Genomic DNA, 25,457 nt, shown 5'->3' with positions numbered 1-25,457 from the left:
AAACTTCCTCATTACTGACGTCACTTCCTATTCCGGCTTGTCTCGTGACTGCTTGAAAATGGTGAACCACGAAAATATCGCAATTCCTTTAGCTGTTGTGTCTGGATTTTGGTTTTTAGTAGGAGTTGTAGCACCATGGTTTGTACCAAAGGGAGAAAATAGGGGGTAAGTATGTCTTACACTTGGGAATATCCCTTTCAGGTGAATTAAGGGTACCAGCGTTACCATTTGACATTCTTCAGACCAGGGAATGATTTTTACTTTATTTTCTCAATTTGTTTTCGTGATCATTTGCAATACATTTACAAGATTGGAATTGAACGGTTATTATCTATGTTTTCAGCACTTTAAAGCAATGCATCACACAATGTGAGAATGTTAAATTCAATAATTATACGAAAGCCGTTGATTTTTTTCAGAAGACGTGAAGTCTTCCATTTAATTATTGATCATATTGAAAACGACATTAAAATAATAATAAAGATAATGACTATTTAAAACTTTTATCACGGTATTTATAGTCCTACTCTGTTGTTAAATATTTACTTGTATGTACTATCTCTCTATTTTCCAGAGTTATCAGATTGATGCTTGTCCTCACAGCTTTTTGTTGCTGGTTTTTGTAAGTAAACATCTGTGTAAGCAAAAGTAATGTTTCCAAATGTCCAAGGTTATAAGAGGCTGTTTCACATTTTGTTTAAGTCCCACATCCGACATTGATAACTGAGAATACAAAATTTCAAAGAATACTCCTGAAATGTTATCCTGTGTAACATCAATCGCCATTTCTCTCAGCTCAGTACTTTGTGACTTGACTTTTGTTTACACATATTTTCGGACTTGCCCTGCCTGTTAAATTCCAAATGTTGGAATCTTTGGGTGAAGTGTTTCATATTTGCCATAAATGTTTACATGTTATGTAGACAAATGCATCATTTGGGGCATTTCAGCTTATTAAATATTAACTTTTAGCCGTCATTGAAAGCAACATTAGCCAGAATTTTTAGCAATGCTTTGTCACAAAGAAAACAATTCATTGTTGCATATTTTTAATTATCCAAAGTAACATGAAAGGAGTTTGTAAAAGTATTTTGTATACTCACTATATATTTATAATGGAAGTGGGCGCTTCAAATAATAAATTACAAAATGAAGTAGATGGGCATTGATAAATGATCAGTTTTAAAACGATTGTTTGTAGTTAATATTTTTTTGTGTTTGTAGCTGGTTTATCACATGGGCATTTCAACTCAATCCATTGTTGGGACCCCTGATTAAAGGAGATGAAGCTTATCATATTTCACAAAGGTGGAAGTGATAGAACAGGTAAATTGATAAGAATGCATTCTTAAAAAGTTTCAGAGCCTGGTTGTCTCACTTATTCAACTGGTTTGTTACAGAAGTTTTTTGTTTTACTCCTGATACAGAAGATCCTATGTCACTCTGAAGAGAACCGAAGTTTTTTTGCAACTTATGAGATTTAAATGAAGCAATGTTCATAGTGATTACTGCTTTTACCAAAGAAAAATTCTCTTCCATGGAAGATCAGTGTGTTTCAAGATAAACAACACTTTAAATTATTAGGTGAATAGTTGAGAGAGGGCTCAAACTAAATTTTTGTAACTTGAAAAATTGTAGCTGTTTGATCAGCTGTATTAAGTTTTAATGGCCTTGCATTTTATTTCAGGTGCCCTTCAACACAGCTGCACCTCTGATCAGGGGTAGTTCTAGATGTAATTAATACTTTTGTAAATATGAATATAAATGATCATTGTGGACTGACGATGTTGGACCTGGATTTTATGTAGAAAAAGATGGAAGAAAGATTGTTCTCATTTGCTCCAGAGTTGGCTATATGAAGACTATGGATGTTGTTTATAAATGATAATAGATATCGATTTCTTCATCACTGGAAGGAAGTCGATTTAGATGGACAAGCTGCATAAAGCTGGACAATGCATTACTACCTAGATTTGTTGAGAGCAGTTTTCTAGTACATAGTTTTCTGTCACGTCTTTATGTGCAATACAAATTGTGAGGGACATGTCCTTATGTAAATGTACGTCTTGTATTTAGGAGGGAATAAAACATCTTTACAACATGTGTACATAAACTGGCACATTTTTTCATACATGCAATGCGTTGAATGCAACTATAATTTCACCTGGAATAATACGATATTGTAATGCAAGAGTTATGTTAAAAGCATGTCCACCTTGTTTGTCCTACAATGTAGACAAAGTAAAACGGGTGTCCCACATCACCATCCACACCCAAAACCACAGGCTAAGCACTTGAAACAATTGTCTCACAACAGTTTCTTTACAAGATTTTTCTTTATTCTTAAAACAAAACGCCGTTAATTGGTGCAAAACAATTTCAATTTACAAAAGAAAAGTCACACGATATAATATATGATAATGACACATCACAATTGACTATTTAAATAATTTTGTTCATCATATTGGCAACCACTGTTATTGTTAATACCCCTTTGTGGAGTTCCAACCATCTATGATAAGCCATACATTCACAGATTTTATCCCCTATTTGCAAACAACTGATATTGTATGCCAGTTATCTAGATGAGTAGTTGACAGTTTTCAAAGGTGAGCATGTATCTGTAAGAGCCACGCAGATGCAACCCATAAGCATCAACAGAGTCCAGTGTTGGTCCTCACTTCAAGTCCATGTAGTGTCAAGCCAAGAGTAAACTATATAATCATCACATAGGCCTGCCTCGGCCTCTGCCTGCAGGACCTCCCTCACCAGCCTTTGGATTCTTGATTGTCTCATCCACAGAGAGTATGAGGCATGCAGCCTCAGAGGCTGCTGTAAGAGCATTGATTTTTACTATGGCTGGTTCCCACACACAAGCCTTCAAATTATCAGCAATATCTTCAGCTGTAATGTCAACTCCATACCATGTGCCACCTAAAATGACAAAATGAGACCATCTATTTATTATACAAATGTAACTATTGTGTGAAAAAACACCAGTGAACATAATACTGTTTCTAACCTATCAACTTATCATCACGGAAAAAAACCTGAATGAAAATTTTGTTTTTAAAATTAACTTTCAATATTTCTGAATTTTCATCCTAAAGTAACTGTTCATTTAACAAAAATACTCTTCTGGAAGAGCACATTAGAAAAGGAAGTAATGAAATACTTCTACACACCTTGTGCATGTTTCTGTCGCAATTTATTGAGAATATTAGTAGCATCAAAGCCAGCATTATCACACAGCTGTCTAGGAATGACCTCCAGAGCCTTGGCCATGGCTCCAATAAGTAGCTGCTCCTTGCCAGCAATTGTACGAGAGTGGTCCCTTAAATATTTACTTAATTCCATTTCAATAGCTCCACCACCTGAAACAAAAAGCTCCAGTTAAAACCAAAGAAAGTAATGAAAAAATGACACCTTTAACCTAAATTTTAGACTGGAATTTGCCTAAAATGATATACAATTGCCAATCAACAATATATGCCTTTTTAATCTATTAAATGCCTGGTTACATGTCTCTTCATAGGTGTAAAAGATCAGGCTTACCTGCTACTACAGCATCATTCTTTATCGCCCTCCTGACGATCATGATAGCATCGTGTAGGGACCTCTCCGTCTCCTCAATGAACTGCTCAGCACCTCCTCTCAAGATCAGAGTGCAAGTCTTTGCTTGAGGACACCCAGTAAATATATTAAACCTGTAAATACAGAAATGACTAACATTCAACTCACATGCCATATTAAAATTTGAAGGCAAGGTTTCGGATGTATATTTAACAAAGTCCAAGCATTTATGTGACTCACACCATTCAATATTTGAAGAGCTTAACTAGCAAGTCTGCCTTGCTAGTCAAAGTGAACAGCAGGTAATGCAGAAATGTTATTCACCATCAACTTTCTTCTTTTTTTAAATAAGAAAACTGTGCATATTACCTCTCTCCACCTATCTGCTGTTCCTCAAACAGCTCACAGGTGCCTAGTACATCATCCGTGAGATTTGCCACTGTGGTTTGAATGGAACCTCCACAAGCCTTCAGTGTTCTTTTCAAGTCCTCGTCTGGTACTCGGCCAGCACAGAACAGATCCCTAAGTAGATTTAAATGTTGTTCATAAAAATGCCCAAATATATGATAAATCAATTTGGCACAGCATAGAAGTAATACTATTGATTTCGTTATTTCTTTGGGATGAAAAGGGGTGTTGATAACAGTTGAAAAATAAGACAGTAGTTAACCTTTCCTACAAATTTGATGAATTGCCCATTGTATCCTCCCCAATTAAAACATTTACAATGGTTTTTCCAATTATTACATTGAACTCAACCCATCCCTCACCTGTCTGCAAAATACTGTGTAGCCACATCACCAATTGGAAGTTTGGAAAGCACAACTTTGGCCCCACTCTTATGGATTTTTTCTAATTTTTCGTACAGAATGTTCCACTCAGCATCAACAACAGCTTGGTACTCCTATAACATTAAAAAAATTAGAAAAGATGGTACCCACTTTTTCTGTTTCAGTATACTAGCTCTTTAACTCAAATTTTAATTTTCTCGCAAGAACCTTACTGAATCTATATTGCCAATAACTCATTTTTGTCAGTTTTACACTTTTTTGCCATCGTCTTTTTTCAAAGTAAGTTCAAATAGTTTATTCCATTTACCTCTACAGAATCAACTCTGACTTCAGCATTTTCTTTCTCTGCCTTGAGTTCCAGTTCAATATTCAACAAGGCAATTCTTGGTTTTGTGTATTTCTTTGGTTGCATTTCAAATCCAGCATAACTAAAAGTCTTTTTGAAGGCCACTCCAGCAACTAGTAAGGAATCCTGAAAAAAATTGCTTACAAACTTAAATCAGGTCTTTATTCAGATGCATGGCCATGATAAGAAAATGTTATGTTTTGGTAATGCATCATTGTGACATCATTGATTGTATCTGTACAAACGAAGTTTTTACACCCCTTATATATTTTTCTCTTTAGTATCTGTGTATGGATGGTCTAGATATAAATTGTTTCATAACAATGTCCGAACCATAGTTACCTCTAAAGCTCCTCCTTGCACCTTCTTCACACCAATCATGTTCAAAGGAAGTAATTCATCCAACAACATGACAGCGTCCACCACCATACTGGCAAAGAAATCTTTCTGCATGGCTACTAGCTTAGAACTTAATGCAGTGGAGGCACACTTCAAAAGTAATTCCCTGCCTTGTCTGAAAAATATAAATGTGTGCACAGTGTATTCCATTTTTCTTTTCTACTTTCCTGGTGATAACTTTGATGCTCATCAATATTTATGAAAACAAATCTACATGCTGGCACTTCATTATCTAATTATACTAACTATTAAAGATACATACAAAGTCAATTTTTTGTCATAAAAACCAACCAAATGCTACCATATAGTTTCAAGTAGTATAACTAAGAGAATCACCAAAAGGAAATTGTTTAATTTTACCCGAAAGTGATGTTTGAACAGATTTTTCTGCTAGCATTTTATGCTGTATGTCAATGGGGCAGAAAAGTAGGTCACGAAAGTAGGTTAAATTGACAACCAAAAATTTAAAGAAAGGAGCACTCTAAAGCTCTTTTATGGCTGATCGGGTGATTTATTCAGTTTAATATCCCTTGGCATGTCGAATTTATTAGAGTCGTATAAGAAACTAGTAGAAGTGGTTTACATGTGTTACTGGGAATCCACGCTCCACCGATGCTCGGTTCGTATGTACCTTTAAATTGCTTAAAATTGCCATTATATGCCATACAAGAATCTTGTCTACCCATGTTTTCTTAGACAAAAGTGATGACCATCAATTTACACACACACACACAAAAAAAAAAAAATACACCTCAATAGTTAATTTCACTTAACATTCAAAAATAGAATTATAATTTTTGGGAAAAAATGTACATTTAAAGGAGGACTATGACTCCAACTTGCAGACTTTATGACATGCATCTACAGCTACAAACTTATTCAAAATAAAGTTAATTTTAAGTCTTAGATGTTTTTATTTATATTCTACATAAAATAATATCCTACATGGGTTTAAAAAAATGTATGTTTTGATGACTATGATCAGGGTTACTAGAAAAACCCTCACCAACTCTCTAAAACATCCATACCCTGTCCACAGAGATCTCCCAGGCCAGTACGGACTGAGGCTGATCCAAGGACAGAGCAGGTTAATCTACCACAAGCGTAACACCAAACAAATGAGAGAAAACAAATATTCAGTTGACTAACTTGTGGCTGCACATCAACACATTAGAAAATACTTGACTGTCTAAAAAATCATTATATAATCTACCAGTTGATAAGCCATAAAATCACATTGTCAGTAAAAAAAATCTTTTCCTACTCACTTTGGATCATCCTTTTGGACTTTAACAGAAATTTCCCTTATCTTTGAAACAGCCTGAAACAAGAAACACCATACAATGTATGAGAGGCATTTAAAAATACAGATTTATTTTATATAATGGGACTGCTATAAATTTTTTACAAACATTTCCACTTCCCCATCACTCCAGTAGAAAGAGATTCGAAAAAAGTACATTTATCCAAAATGCCAACAATCTGAAAACTCTTTTAGTAAAGAAAATTTCTTAACTATTGTGTATTGGACTTATTAAGGCATATTGTACAAACTCTCCGTATGCATGGGTAGTCAAAAACACTTACCAAATTAGTTGCTTTCCTAAATGCTCTGATGATTATATTTGGATGAACACCCTCTTCTATAAATGGTTTACACTGTTTAAGAAATTCTCCTGCAAGTAAAGTTACACTGGTTGTCCCATCTCCCACCTGAAAATGAAAAACAATTCAGTGCACATCTGAAGAAAAGAGAAGCCCTATATATTCTGGGGCTATTACTTACTGTTACTGCTGCGCAAACTATTTTTCCTACTACATTAAAGACTCAGCTTTAGGTTACATCCAATTCCGTTTTCATAAGAAAGAAATATCTGTTTTGATGACAGTGAACATGGTCATAAAAATTTATAACTCTCTACTACATACATATAGTAATAGCAATGATTACTAGCTGAGGCTGACACAAGGACATAGCTGGTTAATTTAACAAAATCATAACACTAGTCAAGAAACCAGAAATGGTTTGTTAACATGCTTACATTGTGCGCAATTCTTTAGTGACCAGTGTATCACATATGTACCATCAGCTGAAGCACAGTTTGCCCAGTTATATCTTTACTCGATGCACATATGATATTTTTTTGTATTTTACCAGGAAATGAAAAAAATTTACCTCTGCATCTTGAGACTTGGCTATGTCTACTAATGTTTTAGCTGCAGGATGAACTACATCTAATAACTTCAAAATGGTGGCCCCATCATTGGATATTGTTGCCTTTCCTGAAGAAAAAAAACAGCACTTTATCTTTTAAAAATAAGTGCTACATCTTGTGGGCTATATTTTGCTAAAGCTCAAGCCCAACGGAAAATTCCAGAAATTTATGCATAAACAGATGTTTCAGAGGCTACTTAATTTTATTTTATTTTTAAATTATTCTTCCTTATTTAGAAAGTTGTATTAGACTCTAGTCTAATACAACTTTATAAATAAGGTAAATGTACCTACCTCTGTCATCAACAATGAGTTTGTCCATTCCCCTAGGGCCTAGGGTGGTCCTGACAGCATCAGCAATGATCTGACAGGCATTGACATTACTTATTATCTGCCCTTTGCCTTGTGATGTATCTGTCCCCTCCTTCAGGAGAATAATCTGTGGTTGCTGAAAAAAACTTTCGACAATAACTAACGAACATATATACACTGTGTATATAAAGTATCCCTTTTGATATCAACCTTACAATACTCCATTAGCAAGCGGATTAAATCCTGCTGCCGTTGCAAAGATAAAAGAAAGCATCACACAAACTAAATGCACACCAGCTTTCGCAAAAATAAACGATTTAATGACCTAACAACCAAGCATGCGAATTCTGTTCAGCAGTAGTCAACAAACGAGCTAAATAAATTATATATCGGTAAAAGATAGCCTCTCCTGAAAATAAGTATGGAATTTTAGGTACATCCTTTACACTTATGTTTTAGGAATTGGTACAGCAACTTTCTAAAAGACAAGATGTTCGAGGATTCAATGCCACTTACCATCATTTTGCAAAGAACTCGGTTCAGTATGGCTTCCAACAACCCATAGTATAGGTGGCGCTTTTCAAGATAAACAAAATGAGTCGGCACTTCTACCTGGTTAGGTAAGCGCCTGAGTTAGTGATTACTCTTAGGAGACAGGTGAGGTGCTTTAAATGTTCTAATATTAATTAATTGTGCTACTAGTCAAGTTTCACTAGAAAACAAGTTTGGAAACACGTTAACGTCGTTAATGTACTGTGAAAGCAAGTGCTTTAATTGTTACATAATTGAAAAGCAGCGTTTTCCACATCTAAATTGTATCTGAACCGCAACATTATGTAATGTAGGCGTATGACTATGCCACGATTTGGTTAAAGCTTCTGTTACTTGTTCTGTGGTGTCAGCTGAGATAACTGCATGGGGATTATATTATAACAACCCTGAGAACTCCATTTATTAAATTTTTGTTTACGTTTGTTATGTTTACGTATAATGAAAAAATGTGAACTTTTTAAGTCTGAATACCAAGAAACGCGACATTTCACGAGTCATTACTGGTTAAGGGTTTCTGATATATGCCGTTCGAAGTATTTGTGTTACAAATGGTCCGTACACACGTACCAGTATCAGAAACCGTAAATAAATTGCTAATTAACACATGAAAATCCCTGCTAAATACCTCCTGAAATGTCATTTATGATGGCATTAATTCAGTTAAGAGTTCCTTCTGCCAGGTTTCTGCTTGGTCAAGCATCTTTACCCAGAAAATGAATGATGAAATAATTAAGATCATACATCAATTATACCACATGCATGTACTCAGTATGTACCAGTATATCAGTAATTGTGTTATTAATTTATTATATTCTAATTGTTATTTTATTTTTAGGTTACCAGCATGTCTGACTACTCCAAATGGCTTATGTATGCTGGTGCTGCTGGTGCCATCAGCTTGAGTCTAGCAGTGGGATACTGGAGAGGTGAATTGATTTATATTGTCTTTTTACCAGACCTTTTGGCCCATCCCTAATATGAAAAAAAATATAAATATGCTGGAATATACAAACACACTGTGTCATATGCAACATTCACATGTCTTTCATTAATCTAAAATTTATATGTGCATGAGGTCAGAGTTGGACTTTGATCCCAATGTGCAGATGACCAGGCTTGCTGGATGATGATAAAAGTGATAAGTTGCTGAAAGACCAATCTGATTCTTGATAAAATTAATATACTTAAGTCCATAAGCTTAAAAGTAGTGGATATAACTCATCTAAATTTCATAATCCTGTAAGTATGAGTACTGGTAAGTTAGGTATCACAGTCACAGATAAAAGAGCAATAAAGGTGTACATCATGGTGGTGAACAGATATGCCCAATTAATAGAATGAGAGAAAAGAGGAATTCTTGAGTTTTTTTTTATATGTGTATTTTTTATGTGTGCCTTTGGCGTTTTGTGGGATTTTTGTTATATGATGTGAAATGAATGTCTGCACATTCTCTTTCAAGACCACACTTTAACTCTATTTATAATTCATTGTCACGAAAATGTACCGTGCATGCAGTGATAAAGAACTGTTAAATATTTAACCAGCAAACAAAATTGTTCTGCTGAATATAGTGGAGTAAGGATGAGGTGACAGCATAAGGCTTTTGTCTCCCTGAATTCCAGTCTTTTAGAATAACCAAAATAATTTTGTTATTTCCAATAGTTGAAGGTTGATGGCAAGGATCGAAGCATGAGCTTGGTAAATATGTATGGTCATGAAAATGTTGAAATTTGACAGAGTACTTATTACATGTACTAGTATGCATAGGTTATATACTAAAAGGGATTAACAAGTTTCCTGGAAGTGTTTAAAATATAAGCTTTAAGGCTATAGTGTAGTTGTTAATTCAAAGCAAAATTTCCACTTTTAGGACGCAAGTCTTTGCAATTTTATATGAGTGCTGAATATGCCAGGAATTCACGCAAGTCCCAGTTTAACGCAGATAAAGTTGCAAAATACATTGAAAACAATTCGTTCCGCCTTCTCCCAGTTCAGAAGAAGTTGATTGAGGTGAGAAGCATGTTGAAGATTAGTTTTTTGTCTGAAAGCTATTCACATTTGCCAGTTTTTGATAATGTTAAATGATCTTAAATAAGCATATAAATTGGAATTTTAGCCTCTCACTCTTTAAATGATTTTTCAGAAAATTAGTAATTAATTGTGAAATTTAGATTAATTTTGTTGTACATGTACCATGTAGTGTTCTGATTTACATTCCTTCAGGAAACATTAAAGCACCCAAGAAACAGAATGCTTGGCTCCACAGATGAAATGCAACTTTTGCAGAATTTGGTTTCTCTTATAAAGGGAAAGAAAACATTGGACATTGGTAATAAATTGAAGCTGTCTTCTCTTTTTACTTTTGCCCTACCTTGTTCTATTCTGTCCATTTTGGACGTGTGACTGTTCCCTTGTAAATTATCATCCTACCTGCCAATAGTGTAATGGTCTATCTTGATGTTTTCAGAATAAAAAGTACATTTAAACTTGTTTGATATTAAAAATGTTTACAGGCTGAAGTGTCATTTTGTATTAATTAAAAATGATTTAACTCAAGGATATGTTTATTGTAAGTTTATTTAGTTCCTTGTTTATTTGTATTTTTATCACAGGAGTGTTCACAGGTTATAGTGCCTTGGCTATAGCACTAGTACTTCCTGAGGATGGGAAGGTAGTGGCCTGTGATGTCAGCGATGAATTCACCAGAATAGGGAAACCATTTTGGAAAGAGGTTGGATATAATATGAGTAATGTGAATGAACATGCGCATATGCACATGTACACACACACACACAAACACACACACACACACACACACACACATGCTTTAAGATGTACTACCATGGCAGTTCATTAAAATGTCGGTTATCTGAGGGTATTGTTAGATTTTTAAACTGTGAGATGATACTTGTGATAGCAGTTAGAGCCAGACACTTTTTTTGTATGAAAAAAGACTTTAGTATTTTGTTATTTACATTATATTAAAGATAATTTTAGTAAATAACTTGTTGTACATTTTTTGCTATTAGGCAGGAGTGGAACATAAAATTGACCTTAGGATTGCACCAGCTGTGGAAACACTACGTAAGTCTGAATATTATTGATGTTTAATGGAAATGAGAAATGGAATATGCTTAAGTGATATTTTCAACCCTGAAAATTGTTTATATGGACAACAGTTAATTTGATATTTTTGTGTACAATAAAACATTGCTTTGGCATATTTTAAAAAATAGTCGTCAAATTTTAGTAGGAGATTTAAATGGAAAATATATAACATTTAATTTAAAGGAAAATATATAACATTTATTTTATAGAGAAACTGGTAGATGCTGGAGAAGGTGGAACATATGATTTTGCATTTATTGATGCTGATAAAGAAAACTACTTGAAATACTATGAGCTTTGCATGATCTTGGTGCGGTTAGGTGGGATTATTGCAGTAGATAATGTAAGTATTAAGCGTGTTTTAGATACAGTTTGAAGATTTTTTAAAGAATAGGTAAGTATTCATTCTATCCTCAAGGAAAGCATATGGTAATCTGCCACATTTTTTCCATAACTACTTTGAAACAACTTTCAGATAAGGTTCTCTTTCTTCATTTGCCCTTCAGGATCATATCAGCAAGTCACTAGCTGTCACAAGTTACTGTCGCATATATTACAATCCACATAAATTAATCTCCTATTTGCACATTTTCTTGCTCTACAACTGAAGAGTTATATTCAGCCATATATGTTATAAACACTTCAACTGTTCTTTTATCAATAAGTATACCAGTATGGTAATACATTCTTGATATAATTGATTAATTACTAAAATGTTTCACAGGTTATATGGGGAGGCAGTGTCGCAGACCCTGAAAACGTTAATCCATCAACCTTGGCAATGCGTGAAGTGAATGAATATATTCATGCTGACCAACGTGTGAACATCAGTATGTTAAATATTGCAGATGGTGTGACCCTGTGTTTTAAGAAATAAAAGATTAATTTTATAAATCATAAGGTGCAGTATCATTTTCAATTTGTGCCATATGATTAAGACATACTGTAGTTATCTTAGCAGTATATATGGAATCTTAAAGGAGCAATGCTTATTTGTACAGATTTTAATGTTATGTCAGGACAATGTTGTACACTTGAATGAACTCTTTCATTGATTGATTGTAGTAAATTTAAAACCAAATTTATTTGTTAATTCACTACAATGGAGAGTCTATATTTATTAGCTCAAGTCTTAATGGTTTTATTTTTGTATCTTTATTCTAGAGTTATAATTAGGGTATTATTTGATTATTAGCTAAGAATAGTGATTCCAAATTTTTTTGTTATTTTAACTTTAGTTTTAATACAACATACAGAGACATGGTGCACTGCATATAATATTTATAAAAAGTGATCAAAACAATTCAGCATTTAAAAATTTTATGCTCAAATAAGAAAGGAATTTATGAAACAATTCTCACATAGTTTGTATTCTGACAATTTTCTGACATACTTTTTACCAAGGTGTTGGTCCTTTTTGTAATGATTAGTATTAGTGTTTTAAGTTCCACAGTACTTTTAAATTATTCACATTCTAATAGAGACACTCAAAAGAAGCTGTATCTTTCAAAAAATCTGATAATCTGTGATAATACACAGTTATTTTTATCATAATTACCTCAGGTGACTCTCATCATGTACTGATGACATTTTCTTTAATTTTTTACAATGTACAACACGGGCATTTCAATAATGTATTTTGAGATTATAAATGTCTCTTCATATTCAAAGTTGAAGAATCCTTAAGTATAGAAACTAAGTGTGTTGAAGTTTTTTTGACACATTAAGTCTGAAAGGTGGATGTTATGTATACAGCATACATGTACTTCATACCGAGTACTTTTATTTTGTGTTATTTTGTACGATTTATTTGGTTGCTTAAGTGTGCCACAGATGTCAGTTGTTTTGTAAATGAATTTTATCAAAAGTAATCTTACTTTTTGTTGTGGGAGGGGTAGATTTAAAATTATAATAAAGATATTAATATTTAAGCTGTTATTGTTATCTTGTTTTATATTAAAGTTGTTACTCTTACTTTTATAAATGGTGGAAACATGCTGTATCTGTCCTTTTCTAATATAAAGGTAAAAATAGAAACCTTTATGTACTGCACCACAATTACCTGGATGTTTGGCATAATATTGGTACTACAGTGTATATAATGCACAACTTCATGCGAAGTTTACTACAAACTATGTAATTTGATCCCATTCTTCACATTGCGATTTCAGTATGCTTGAACTAAGACATACTGTATTGTTCATCCTGTGCATTAGTGCTGTATTATAATTAAACTCTTCTCCTTTCAAGTTGCAGTATATTTGGGAATTTATCTTCTATATCGTAGTATTTTCACTTTTAATATTTAGCCTCTGGTGTACATGTAGTTTGTGTTGTATCAATTGTAAAATTCTTTACGTATATTCGTACATTCATAGATAATGATACATCTTTTTGTATGATTAACATACATTGTGATCTTTCTCTGAATTCATTTGTAACTTTTTGTCATCTTTTAGGACATTCGTTGACATTCAGGTCTACAAAAGAACATATCAACTTCTTTCAAAATCTGTACTGTGTGTCAGATCGCATTTTGGAGTATCAGTCAGAACACCGACAGGATGAGCCCCAGTCGTCCTACAAAATTTGTTCTGGGGTATGATACTCCGAAATGCGATCTGACACACACCTTGAAAACGGGTAGTGTGGTCCGATATAGCGGTTAATTCAGGATCTTTAGGTGCCGAGTCTGTTAGTTGGGTAGGCCTGTGGGTGGTTCTTTAGATTTTCAAAAATTGCACAGTGACCATCTTTTAAACCTGCAAAAACTTGGATGACGAGCTGCCATTAGATGCATAAAGAAATCTGTTACCATATAAGGTGTCATATTTAAGTATGCAGAAACTATCACCTGTATAAGAAACATTTTCAATATATGTTGCTTATGTTAAACTTTGAAACTTGGCAGGTATTACTTTAGTAACTGGTCTTTATCTAACTGTCTTTTATTTTCGCTGAATGCCGTATCTTTGCTCTCCAATATCATAGTTATTATTGTTCCCCATTATATCTTGTTTACGTTCTTTTTCATTTTGATATATGACAATTCCTAAATAATATCAGTTCGAGCAAAAACAACTCCTGTAAGCATTTGGTACATCAACTGGACTTTAAAATCTTAACATTTTCAAACTTGTAACTAAATTGGATAAGTGAGAATGGGCTTCGTACTTTGATAACTGTCTTAATGACACAAAAATCGCTTGATATAAATGAGTTATTTTTTCATTGTATTTTTCCCGTTCATTCTTTCCAATTGAAAGAAACACCCCTCCCTTTTGTTAAACCCTTTTAATTCGATTTATTTCAATATTTTTGTTCATTTAACGTCAATAAAAATTCTTTCAACAATAACGAGCCATTTCAAGTACAGTTCACTTTGTTGTAGTTTATATTTCAACATAAAATAGTGGGTAACATTTCAGAACTGCAATCTTTGCCGACTGCAAAATGTGCATCTGAATGATAGAAATTTGCCAATTAAGCCCCCTGCTGTATTTATGATCCGGATGTCCATGTGCATATACATTTACAAAAGCGCACATATGCATACACTTATTTAGTATCGAACAGAAATTTGGTGAACATAATGGGTGGTGTGTATATCAAGTTATATGGCTGTTTCAATGGCATATGACGGCCATCTTGGATTTTTCAAAAAGTCCAAGGGAACTTATTTGCTATCTGACATATATGTATAATATGGGTAATAAGGATGTGGAAAACACTGAGAAAATACTTTATTTGATAAAAATCAACATAGTTATGTATATATTTCTATAGAATTACATAAATTGGTGGCCATTTTGGATTTTTTTTAGCCAAAGGTAAATTGTTTCAGAGGGCTACGGCTCTAATTTGATTTAGAATGTCGAAAGGTAACTTCATGTCAAATTTGGTGCTTTTATCCGCCGTGTCACGATTTTTTCGCTAAGCCACTCCACTACATTTTAAGGCGCAGACAAGTTTTTGGAAGGAGTTAAGGCGAATTAAGGGATATCTGTTTTGGTGTGGTGCAAACAAACCGTTTTGAGCCAGATTTTACTGACCATAATGAAGTCTATGTTCCTAAAATGTATCCAGACTGGTTGCCTATGGAGCAAAACCAAAGATACCAGATTAACAAGCAACGCCTTTATCAAGCTGTAAGTAAAAAAAAACAAGCGCTCTTCCCTATTCACTCGCTCTCTCACACACACACACCCACGTGAAACAAAACGACACATTTTTCACGTCATCTACTTGTCTTTAAAAAAAAACTTGAAAACAACAGATTATATGAGAACATATGCCCATTAGACCATATAGTCATAGAAAGAGACAAGCGTGGAGAGTTGGTTCAAATAGGCAGTGGTCGTTATGGAATTCTTTTCCTGGCTAGAAATATAATTATGTCGCTGTGAAGAGATTCAAAAGAAACATGTCATCTGAGATACACATTCGCAAAGAACCAGCCTTTCTCGACATCCTACAAGGAACCAAATTGTGCCCAAAGTTCTATGGCATACTTGAAGAGAAGCGACAAAGCACCAGGAAAATTTTCCAACATATTGTTATGGAGCTTGTGCGATTCAAGGAAAACACAAAACAAAGCAGTGCTTCAACGTGAAGAGTTTCGTACAGACCCAGTTTGCTCGCTGTGTTCCTGACGGAGCTCGACCTTTTGGTGTACTACCAGAGATCCTTCCTTGCGGTAGATAACATGCCATAAGGACACTACTACCACCTTCATCAGCGTCATCAATCATCATTAGGATGTGTGTCAGGTGTGTCAGCATGACTGTAAACATCATTTTCGCATTAAGCGCTAAACAAACACTTCGAAAAATCTACTTTCAGTTTTTCGTCACAAATAATATAGTGACAATATAAACACATACAGGGGTACACTGTAGCTAGATTCAATAATTCCAACTCTCTCCACAATCCTATATACTGTATTTCACAAACGTGTATACTGTAAATAAGTGTTATCTGGTAAAATAAAATATTTTCAATACCTTTGATTGTAATCTACAGCATCTACATCTACATGTCAATAGATACACAATTATAGACTTTTTCCTATGGCAAATTATGTGCTTTTCTTTTTTACCTTAATAATGATAAGAGATGCAAGTAGGAAAAGAGGGGAAAGGCCACGTTGGATATTCCGCAATATCCAAATAAGAGGAACGCCTTGTGTTCAAATATTTTCCCCCGAATGTTAAAAAGTATATTATCCGCGATGAAAACTTCCTCTTTTAAACTATTTAAAGGCTTAAAATATCTCACCATTTATGAAAAAAAAAAGATTTAAAAAAGTTCAAATGCTGTACAAGGCTTGAAATGGTTTGACACCTAAGTAAATAAGTAAATCATTCAACGATGAAATATCTGCTACAACAAAAAGAAAAGCCAGATCTTCAACCAAAAGGCAGTTATATTCCCACCCGGTCTCTGATCGTAAAAACATCGCTTCGTTCGTGTGGGCATCTGTTAAAAGTCGTTGTATGACCGCAATTTGTGAAGGTTCATTTTCATGTTGAATTCGTGTCCATTTTCCCCTTTGTTAGGCCAATCATTCCCAATCGTTAAGACATCTTTCATATCGTGTCATTTTCGTTCTTACCTGGTATAATTTGGTATCATTAGGTATTTTTCGCCTTAAGTACTTGTAAGCTGACCGATTAACCTATGAAGATTACGTGAAACCCTCTCAATAACGTCATGTAGGCATTGTATAATAATACATGTGCGACGACATTCACATGGTACCGTGGTGTTGGCAAAAACGAACTAGAGTAACTCAAACATCATGGTAACGTGGACATATATCAAGCAAGCCTCAGAGCATCTTCCTGTCAGTCACTCCTGAGCACCTTTACAGAGCAGAATGGTCTGTAACTTCGTGTATTCTTCTTGTATTCCTGCGGGTAGAAACTACTATTTAAAGTTCTATTATTTCCATGTTACTTCCTTGTGCGGTTTGGGTGCTATTGTGTAACTTTCTGTAGATATCGTATGTTAAGATACTTCATGGTACGTTCGGGGTCATCTTCGCACCAAATTCTATTTTCGTATAAGTAACTGCTGTCAATTTTGGGAGTGTGACTACACCCGAACTCTTGCTACTGTTGCTAGATCGTAACAGAAACAAAGACAGAAACTAAGCCTGTTTTATATAAAATCTCAAACTTTTTACCTCAGCGGGTAGCTTGTGCGCTCGCTCTGTTATCACACTGAGCGGTAGATACAGGAAATATAGTTATATATTTGGCATAGCATAAGATCTTATATTTGGAGATTTGCAATGTGATAAAACTACATAATTGCCTCCTTGACGTCATCAAAAACATAATCATGTTCAATCCACATAAGAAACAATTTACAGACTGTAAAATTGTTGTCCACTTCCATATCTTATCTTAAAATTAGCCTCAACTACAAAGCACAAAACGCAAAACAGCAAAATATGGCAACTGATGTTCAAAGTTAATCTATTATTTCTTAAAACACAGAGTCACACCATCTGCGATATTTAACATGCTGATGTTCACACGTTGGTCAGCATAAACGTATTGATTCAGCTCACGTATCACCAGTGTTCTTGCGTCTACTACTTCAGGATCTGCAACACTGTCTCCCCATAAAACCTGTGAAATATGATTGTAGGTTATCAATCTAATTAATAAACTCAAGAGCATTTGGAAAGTTTGAATAGAAAAGATGACAAGATGCAACATCTAGTCAAAAGTTAAACACCCGTAGAAGATATAAACTAACAAACAACAAGATTTCAATGTGAGGAAAATACATCTATTAAAATGAGTGACTTGAAAGGATTTTTCTTGAAACAGCAAAAACTCTTTATTTCCTTTTGCTGGTCAAGTTGTATTCAGGCCTACCCAACTAACAGACTCGGCACCGAATGATCCCGAATTCGCGGGTAGATCGGACCACAATACCCGCTTTCAAGGTGTGTATCAGTACGCGTTTCGAAGTATCAGACGCGACACCGCCGTTGCCTAGTAAGCGATGTGATAGTGATAATTCTCAGCGGGGTTGGTAGTGCATCTCATCTCAAAATTTGTTCCGGGATATGATACCGTGAAATGCGCACTGACGCACACCTTGAAAACGGGTAGTGGTGAATTCGGATCATTCGGTACCGAGTCTGGTAGTTGTGTAGGCCTGGTATTGCGTCCCAGCATTTTATGGATTTGACCGACAAAAAAAAATTATGCATACGTTATCGATAGCAATAATCCCACCAGACCGCACCAAGGTCATACAAAGCTCATAGTATTTCAAGTAGTTTTCCTTATCAGCATCAATGAAAGCAAAATCATATGTTCCACCTTCTCCTGCATCCACCAATTTGTCTAAAATGAATATTACAACTGCAGAAGACAAGTCTATTTGCAAACCTTTAAAACGAAAAGTCAAACCAGGCCCAACACCCATGAATTATTGCATTGAGTAATAAGTCTTTTTGTTGTAACCCCGAGTTACGCTGAGAATACGTTTCGGAGATTCGTATGTCGGCTTGTTTGTATGTACATGTACATGTAAATGTTATGGGTACGTTACTGTAGATTTTGAAGTTCTTTTGTGAAATATTATGATGTACATGGAAAAAGTTTATAGAAATTACAAATTCTATTATATGATAAAAATGTGCGGCTAACTCACGATATACCACAAATTTACTCATCAACACGTTTTCGTAGCTATAACGCGTACCGGTAACTCGGATGTTCATAATTAAATAGCTAGATCTGGGTCATTCTCAACAAATTTGAAATATATTACTAAGGTTTTTTATTATTTTTACGTATTTCTTCTCTTACTTACTAAGAGTTTCCACAGCTGGTGCAATCCTGAGGTCAATTTTATGATCTATTCCTGCCTATAACAAAAAACAAGGTAGCAAGCTTTACTTCCTGAGCTATTCGTAAATAAAATGAAAATGATTGGACAATTGCGTGTGAATAAAATTGTGACAAAAAATAAAACTGGTATCACGAGAATCACCAAACAGACTATATCAAACAATTAGATGTCTTTAAGGGTGCATTCACTACGCGTTGTTAAAAAATACAAATCCTGAAATCCATTTAGATTTTCCTAAAACGTATGGAAAAGAACATCTATCGCATTTTGAAAGGATTAAAAAAAATTATGACAGTCAAGCTTATCCCTCTTTTCTGTTTTTCAAATTTTGAGTGTTAAAGGTACATATGAACCGGGCATCGATGGAACGTGGATTCCCAGTAACACATATAAACCACTTCTCAGCGGGGTTGGTAGTGCATCTCATCAAACTAGTTTCTTATACGACTCAAATAAATTCGACATGCCAAGGGATAAGCTGAATAAATCACTCGATCAGCCATAAAAGAGCTTTAGACTGCTCCTTTCTTTGAATTTTGGTCAGAAATTTAACCTACTTATGTGACCTACTTTTCTGCCCCATGTATATACAGGATAGTAAGCTAGCAAAAAATCCATTCAAATATCATTTTTCGGGTTATATTAAACAATGTCTTTTGGTAATTCTCTTAATTATACTGTTTTAAACTATATTCTGACATTTGGTTGGTTTTTGTGGCAAAAATTGACTTTGTATGCATCTTTAATATCATTATGGGTCCTATCCCCAAAACAGTAAACAAACGGCAGACGCTATTCCCATTTTGCACGTGCACGCGGATTTCTGTGTGTGGGCGTGCGTGCGTGCCCGCCTATCGAATTGTTTGTTAAAGATTAGCATGTGGTCTACCCAACCTCTTTCCAAAATGGTTTCCCTATTCTTGCGAATTCCTCATTGACATCACAGGCCACTACCTTCCCATCCTCAGGAAGTACTAGAGCTATAGCCAATGCACTGTAACCTGTGAACACTCCTAAAAGGGAGAAAGAAACCTCATTTGCGATCGCTTCTATGTGTTTTCTGGTGTTTTAAAATCCATATCTTTACGATTGCTTGAAATTCAAAACAATGACCATTATATAACCCAGGAGATAGATTAAATGATATACATGTAATTTAACATCCAATGGTCAACCAGAGAAAGAAAGTATTGAAAAGTAAGGGAATTAAAATTTACCAATGTCCAATGTTTTCCTTCCTTTTATTAGAGAAACTAAATTTTGCAAAAGTTGTAGTTCATCTGGGCAGCTCAGCAGTTTGCCACTTGGGTGTTTCATTGTTTCCTAAAATAGATATAATTCAGAATTATAAATGACACGAGCAAAGTCCGTTTGGGTATCATGATCAAATTTGATATTTAAAACCTGAAATGAAGAAAAAAGAAAGATAGAGAAACCTGGTTCTCACAATCTTTTTAAAAGCCTTTAAAAGCGTGATTTACCCATGTTTAAAAGTAAAAATGAATTTCAGAAAGAGTGGTGAATGGTAAAGACATTAGCATCTTTAAATAAAAAAGTCAAAAGTTCCCTACCTCAATCAATTTCCACTGCACTTGGAGAAGACGAAATGAATTATTTTCAATATATTTTGTCACTTTATCTTTATGAAGATGGGACTTGCGTAAACTGATGAGTCCTTCCAAGATTATATCGGGTTGTAAAGACGTGCGACCTGAAAACGGAAAAGGGAATTTTTAGTCTTAATTTAAAGCAAAAACAAGGGTCCCCTTTTTAAGTTCCGATTTTGTAAGTTTGTAACTTCCATATCAAATGAATTTATATTAATCGTAGGGAATCAAAAAAGTGTTTAGTAGAGCCAGATGGTAAGCTCTGTGAAGTGCAGTAGAGGTAAGAGAAGCTCTGGTTTTCGCATAATTTCGTCGTATGCTAATTATTCACATAAAGCCTCGGTCACAGCCGGATTTTAGGATCGGACGGCCCCTGCGAATTTTGGGTGCAGTGGAGGCCGTGGAGTGCGTAGAGGTAGAGGAAAGTTTGCAATGGAAAAGCGCAAGTCTGCCTTACGAGTGGCAAGGTCCACGTGAGAGCAGGGGCGTTAATTGCAAGGTGCGTTTGCGGCCTGGCTGTTCGCAGATTATTCGTTGAATCTTTTGGACATGTCCAAAATTCTCCGTACGTGCTTACGGGCTCCAAATTTCGCAAGAAGAACATGAAAATTTGGACGCAAACAGGCCGTAAGAGTCCATACGGCCGATTTTGACCGAGGCCTAAACAAACTTTACTGCTGTGAGGTGTGTGTATGTCCAATACACAGGAAGATATTACGTCTATGACATCGCACTTTTATACTAAATCAGAGAGGCAACCCAAAACTTTTTGTCATCTGACCTCGTCATTTATATATTCTTACGGCGGGTTTGAGTGATTTGTACGAGATTCTCCTTTGTGTAAAACAAAATCTTTAATGTTAATATACCTCTCCAGTATCCCGCTGCTAGGCTCAAGCTGATGGCACCAACAGCACTAGCATACATCAGACATTTGGAGTAGTCAGACATCCTGGAATAAGAGGTGCAACTAACAGTTTGCTTTTTAAAAATAATTAACGAATAAACAAATAAATCAATTATCAGTTATCAATTTTTTATGGATGACATCTTCTGGGGACCCCGAAATCGGTGCGAGAGGGCGAAAAAAAAAACAGTCAAAAAAAAAAAAAAAAATAGGCCCTACTGCTTAAGTAAAGGAATGCTGTCAGTACACAGCTGGAAACACAAATTTACCACAGAAACAAGTATCAAACTAACAATATGTCTTTATCTATGCTCTCAGTATATTAAAGCATTGTCAATACTTCGTAGAAAGGTAAAAAAGTCATGAATAGATATGCTGCATATTACCAAATCTATTAAAGGTTATTTCATGCATTTTATTGGTATAGCAATCAATAAAACAAATATCAAACAAACAGTGTGTCTTTATTTGTACTCTCAGAATATTAAAGCATTATGAACACTTCACAGAAATGTTAAAAAAATGATGTAAAGAAATGCTTAATACTACAAAAAAAACTGGTATGTCACTGAATGAATGGCAGAATGTCACTGAAATTTTCCGGGCGATAATCGCTGGCCGCCGCCAGCCTTTCGTACAATTGTAAAAAGGTGATATCTCCATGCCCAATATCATTGGTATACCAATGCAAAACGACAGCCCCCTTCTCTTTATGACTTAAATTGTCGTGTAATTTGAAAGTAATCCTAGAGATGAATTTGACGGCAGAGCGGACATATTTCCACGTGGCAATAAAAATTCAATAACGATGTTTGCGACAACCGACGTCGTTGTTGTTTTTGTTTTTTTTCTGAGAACGGACGAAAATCGGTGCGCGCGCAGGATGTCATCAATAAAATTAAAAAGTGTGGCCTAAATAGATAAATGGAACTACCCTATTAAGAGCACGTTGGCTGTCGAGTGGGGGTTCGATACGTTAAGGTACGATCTAGCAAATGTTCAAGAAACGCATTTAAAATTTGCTGCTTTTCTTTCACGTTAACACGATTAAAAACATATATTTTAACAATTAAAAATGACGCATACTTCAGCGCAAAGGTAATAAATTATTACCAGTAGGCTATATAGGCCTACTTAGCACTTCATGGAGATGACAAAGGGGGAATGCAAAAGTACGTTTACGGTTTACAATGTTCATTATACACAGCTGAATTGTGTGCAATTATAGACTTTGGCTGAGGTTGGAAACATTTTATGGTAAAAAAAAAACGTTTGGCGCAGTCAAACGCCATTTTATAGCGACAACAATCTCCAGAGCTTATTTACGCACATGCGCATTTTGCACATGCTCAATTCTACTTTAGAGGGGTAGTCTCCATTAAGGCACATGTTGCTACTTATATCATGGGGCGTTACTGCCTGATCCCATTTTACGCTCGATTCATTTTGCTGACGCACACGTTACGATTAAGCTACAAGTTATCTCCAACCTTCAACTTAAGGTGTGGATTTTTTCTCTTAAAATAACTTTTTTATTCCTGTCACATTCAATTAATGTATCTTTAAAACATTTATTATGTTTGAAACACAGCTCCAACATCATCGTGTGACGTAATATTGGGATTTTGGGGCGAAAAACACCATTTTTAGTTGTCTGATTTTCTCAGGCACTAGGACAGCTATAAACATGCTTTTAATGTAATTATAACACTTGAAAAAAGTACTACAAAAGGATTTTTCTTTAGAGACTTATTGTTAATTTAATCTATAAAAACGTGAAATTACATCAAAATATTAAGGAATTTTCACTTTCAAAGTCAATAAATTGGAAAAGAGAGGATCAATCAAAAATTTAAAAAAGCACTTGTAATGCATTCTTTTCTTAATAAGCATGGTGAATTTGGTCTCCTTCAGGTGTACAGGTAGACAGTTATAGCTCGAACCGATAACGCTATCTCGTCAATCTTGAAAGCGAAGAAAACGAGCAAAAACCCTTTCAGGGAGGTTAATTTTCCAAAATAGCAAATTAAATTGTTGACTGCTTTACCTGTTATCGTACTGACGATTGCGAAGATGGGTACTCCATTGCCCGTTGAAATTAGCTTGTTTGCATGCATTTGGATGTCAGAAAATCTTATTTTTGTATCAATCTCACCTCCAGTTTGTAACTTCAAGGGGTTACCGCTAGCACTGTCAGAATGATTGACTGGCAATCAAGTAAGCCCTAATGACTCAACCAATCAGTGGCCACGTCAATTGACGTCGGGGCAAGTGTTAGGGATGCGCTCTAGATAGGATGTGCACAAAATAGCATCATCACAGGCGGTCTTGTCCACATTCGCCGAGCGAAAAATGGTTTGAAAACACTGTCGTGTTACAGGACGCCGATCGGACAATCTACAACAAGAAATAAATGCAACCAGGCAGGGCTAGTTAGAGAAAATGTGTAAAGTCGTGTTTGTCAAAAATTGGGATAATTATTGAAGGAAAAGCCATCATGTCGGCCTTGAAAGTGCATACATGCATCCAGAACTGTACCTCGCGGTATACCAGCATTTAGGTTGAAAATGCTAGGGCTTATTCTCCAGCTCATATCTCATAGCCGAAATGAATACTTCTGAAAAATCAAAATGTTATAAGTACTACAGCTCTTGTAACGTGATCTCAGATTACTATTGTTCGCGCGAAAAACGGAGTCTAGCGATAGCATTAGCTCTATTTGCTTAGGTTTTTTTTCAAGTTAAAGATTTGATAAACATGCGCCTCGATGCTAGGCCAGATGACCTAAGTTGCATAGATTAATAAAACTTGACGACTGTATAGAGCTGCTCTCGAAGACTGATCGATAGTTTGACGGTTGCTGTCACAGGTAACAGACAGCGGAATGTTTTCTTTTTTTTTTTTTTCGTATCTCAAGAAAATCGAAAGTACATGTATATAGCAACAAGCAATTCAAGGGAAAACGCGTATTTCGAGCAAATCCAATGTGTCGAAAAAGATTCTCCTAGCGCTGATCACAATCAAGAGCGACTTTCAAAACAGCTTAAGCGGAACAATGCTTTGCCGATCGCTGTTTATGACAAAGGGAGCATGACACATTCCTGCTAAGGTCCTACCCAAGTTAACCCATCCCAACGGCCCTTGGCAACGAAGGCGGGGCAAAGACCAAGCCACTGGTGCCGATGAGTGCAGCATAAAAATCCTCAGAAAAAAAACATATTTTTTGTTCAAAATGTAAAAATGTTATTCCGTTAAACGTTATATACACATTTAACCAATAATTAGACATAAAACCCCCAAAATGATGATTTGTAGCCCTATTTGGGTACATCCACCCTTTAAAATCCTTGGCACTCCCTACCATCATCCAAATATTAACTGTCCTTCCTACGCCTGCTGATCGTCTACGATATAATTCCCTGATTTCAGTAAGAAATGAGTTTCAGGTTCAATTTCATCACAGCGGGGGTACTAACGATTCTCAGTAGGGGTCTTTGGAGATGTATAGCGACCCGTTCACTAACATGCATTTTCAAAAGAGTTTTTGTTTCAAATTGCGAGGCTTTCATTGATGTATTAAGAAGTATGCAGTATTGCAGTATTAAGAACCCAGAGAGTAGGCACGCACCAAAACGTTTGTGTTTCTTTAAGAAATATTAGAAAATGATATAACAAATATCGTGTCAATCTCGAAATTCTAGTCTAAAATGAAACATCATATCGACCTTGTCGCCTAATTTCCTCACCAAACCAGAACCAACACGTTTGG

General features: G+C 35.2%; 4 protein-coding genes across 5 annotated transcripts; 2 read left to right on the top strand and 2 right to left on the bottom strand.

Annotated features, from left to right (window-relative positions):
• On the top strand, positions 1 to 2,103 carry LOC106160092 (V-type proton ATPase subunit e-like). The gene is made up of 4 exons (XM_087007275.1): positions 1 to 165; positions 575 to 622; positions 1,225 to 1,326; positions 1,688 to 2,103. Exons 1-3 carry the CDS (start codon positions 59 to 61, stop codon positions 1,316 to 1,318), a joined length of 249 nt encoding a protein of 82 aa, XP_086863401.1. The 5' UTR covers positions 1 to 58; the 3' UTR covers positions 1,319 to 1,326; positions 1,688 to 2,103.
• Positions 2,104 to 2,317: 214 nt separating this feature from the next.
• LOC106160089 (T-complex protein 1 subunit eta) lies at positions 2,318 to 8,296 on the bottom strand. Its single transcript, XM_013536602.2, has 12 exons — positions 8,153 to 8,296; positions 7,619 to 7,772; positions 7,286 to 7,392; positions 6,697 to 6,822; positions 6,378 to 6,430; positions 5,053 to 5,224; positions 4,672 to 4,836; positions 4,344 to 4,477; positions 3,943 to 4,095; positions 3,556 to 3,707; positions 3,186 to 3,374; positions 2,318 to 2,934 (listed from the first exon to the last, which is right to left on the bottom strand). Exons 1-12 carry the CDS (start codon positions 8,156 to 8,158, stop codon positions 2,726 to 2,728), a joined length of 1,620 nt encoding a protein of 539 aa, XP_013392056.1. The 5' UTR covers positions 8,159 to 8,296; the 3' UTR covers positions 2,318 to 2,725.
• On the top strand, positions 8,117 to 13,227 carry LOC106160091 (putative caffeoyl-CoA O-methyltransferase 2). 2 transcript variants are annotated; one of them, XM_013536607.2, is made up of 8 exons: positions 8,117 to 8,256; positions 9,024 to 9,114; positions 10,059 to 10,198; positions 10,412 to 10,517; positions 10,801 to 10,919; positions 11,218 to 11,272; positions 11,506 to 11,639; positions 12,021 to 13,227. In XM_013536607.2, exons 2-8 carry the CDS (start codon positions 9,033 to 9,035, stop codon positions 12,171 to 12,173), a joined length of 789 nt encoding a protein of 262 aa, XP_013392061.2. In that variant the 5' UTR covers positions 8,117 to 8,256; positions 9,024 to 9,032; the 3' UTR covers positions 12,174 to 13,227. The 2 variants fall into 2 exon arrangements, with proteins under 2 accessions (XP_013392061.2, XP_013392060.2); XM_013536606.2 differs by having other exon boundaries at positions 8,142 to 8,293.
• A 2,191-nt stretch (positions 13,228 to 15,418) lies between these two features.
• Positions 15,419 to 21,732, bottom strand: LOC106160087 (putative caffeoyl-CoA O-methyltransferase 2). The gene is made up of 7 exons (XM_013536597.2): positions 21,651 to 21,732; positions 20,746 to 20,885; positions 20,392 to 20,497; positions 20,069 to 20,187; positions 19,136 to 19,190; positions 18,530 to 18,663; positions 15,419 to 17,934 (listed from the first exon to the last, which is right to left on the bottom strand). Exons 1-7 carry the CDS (start codon positions 21,730 to 21,732, stop codon positions 17,782 to 17,784), a joined length of 789 nt encoding a protein of 262 aa, XP_013392051.1. The 3' UTR covers positions 15,419 to 17,781.
• Positions 21,733 to 25,457: the final 3,725 nt, after the last annotated feature.

Source organism: Lingula anatina, chromosome 1 (assembly GCF_051362555.1).
Source record: "Lingula anatina isolate TDL-2025a chromosome 1, LinAna3.0, whole genome shotgun sequence".
Taxonomy (NCBI): domain Eukaryota; kingdom Metazoa; phylum Brachiopoda; class Lingulata; order Lingulida; family Lingulidae; genus Lingula; species Lingula anatina.
This window is presented reverse-complemented; position numbering and strand designations above follow the sequence as displayed.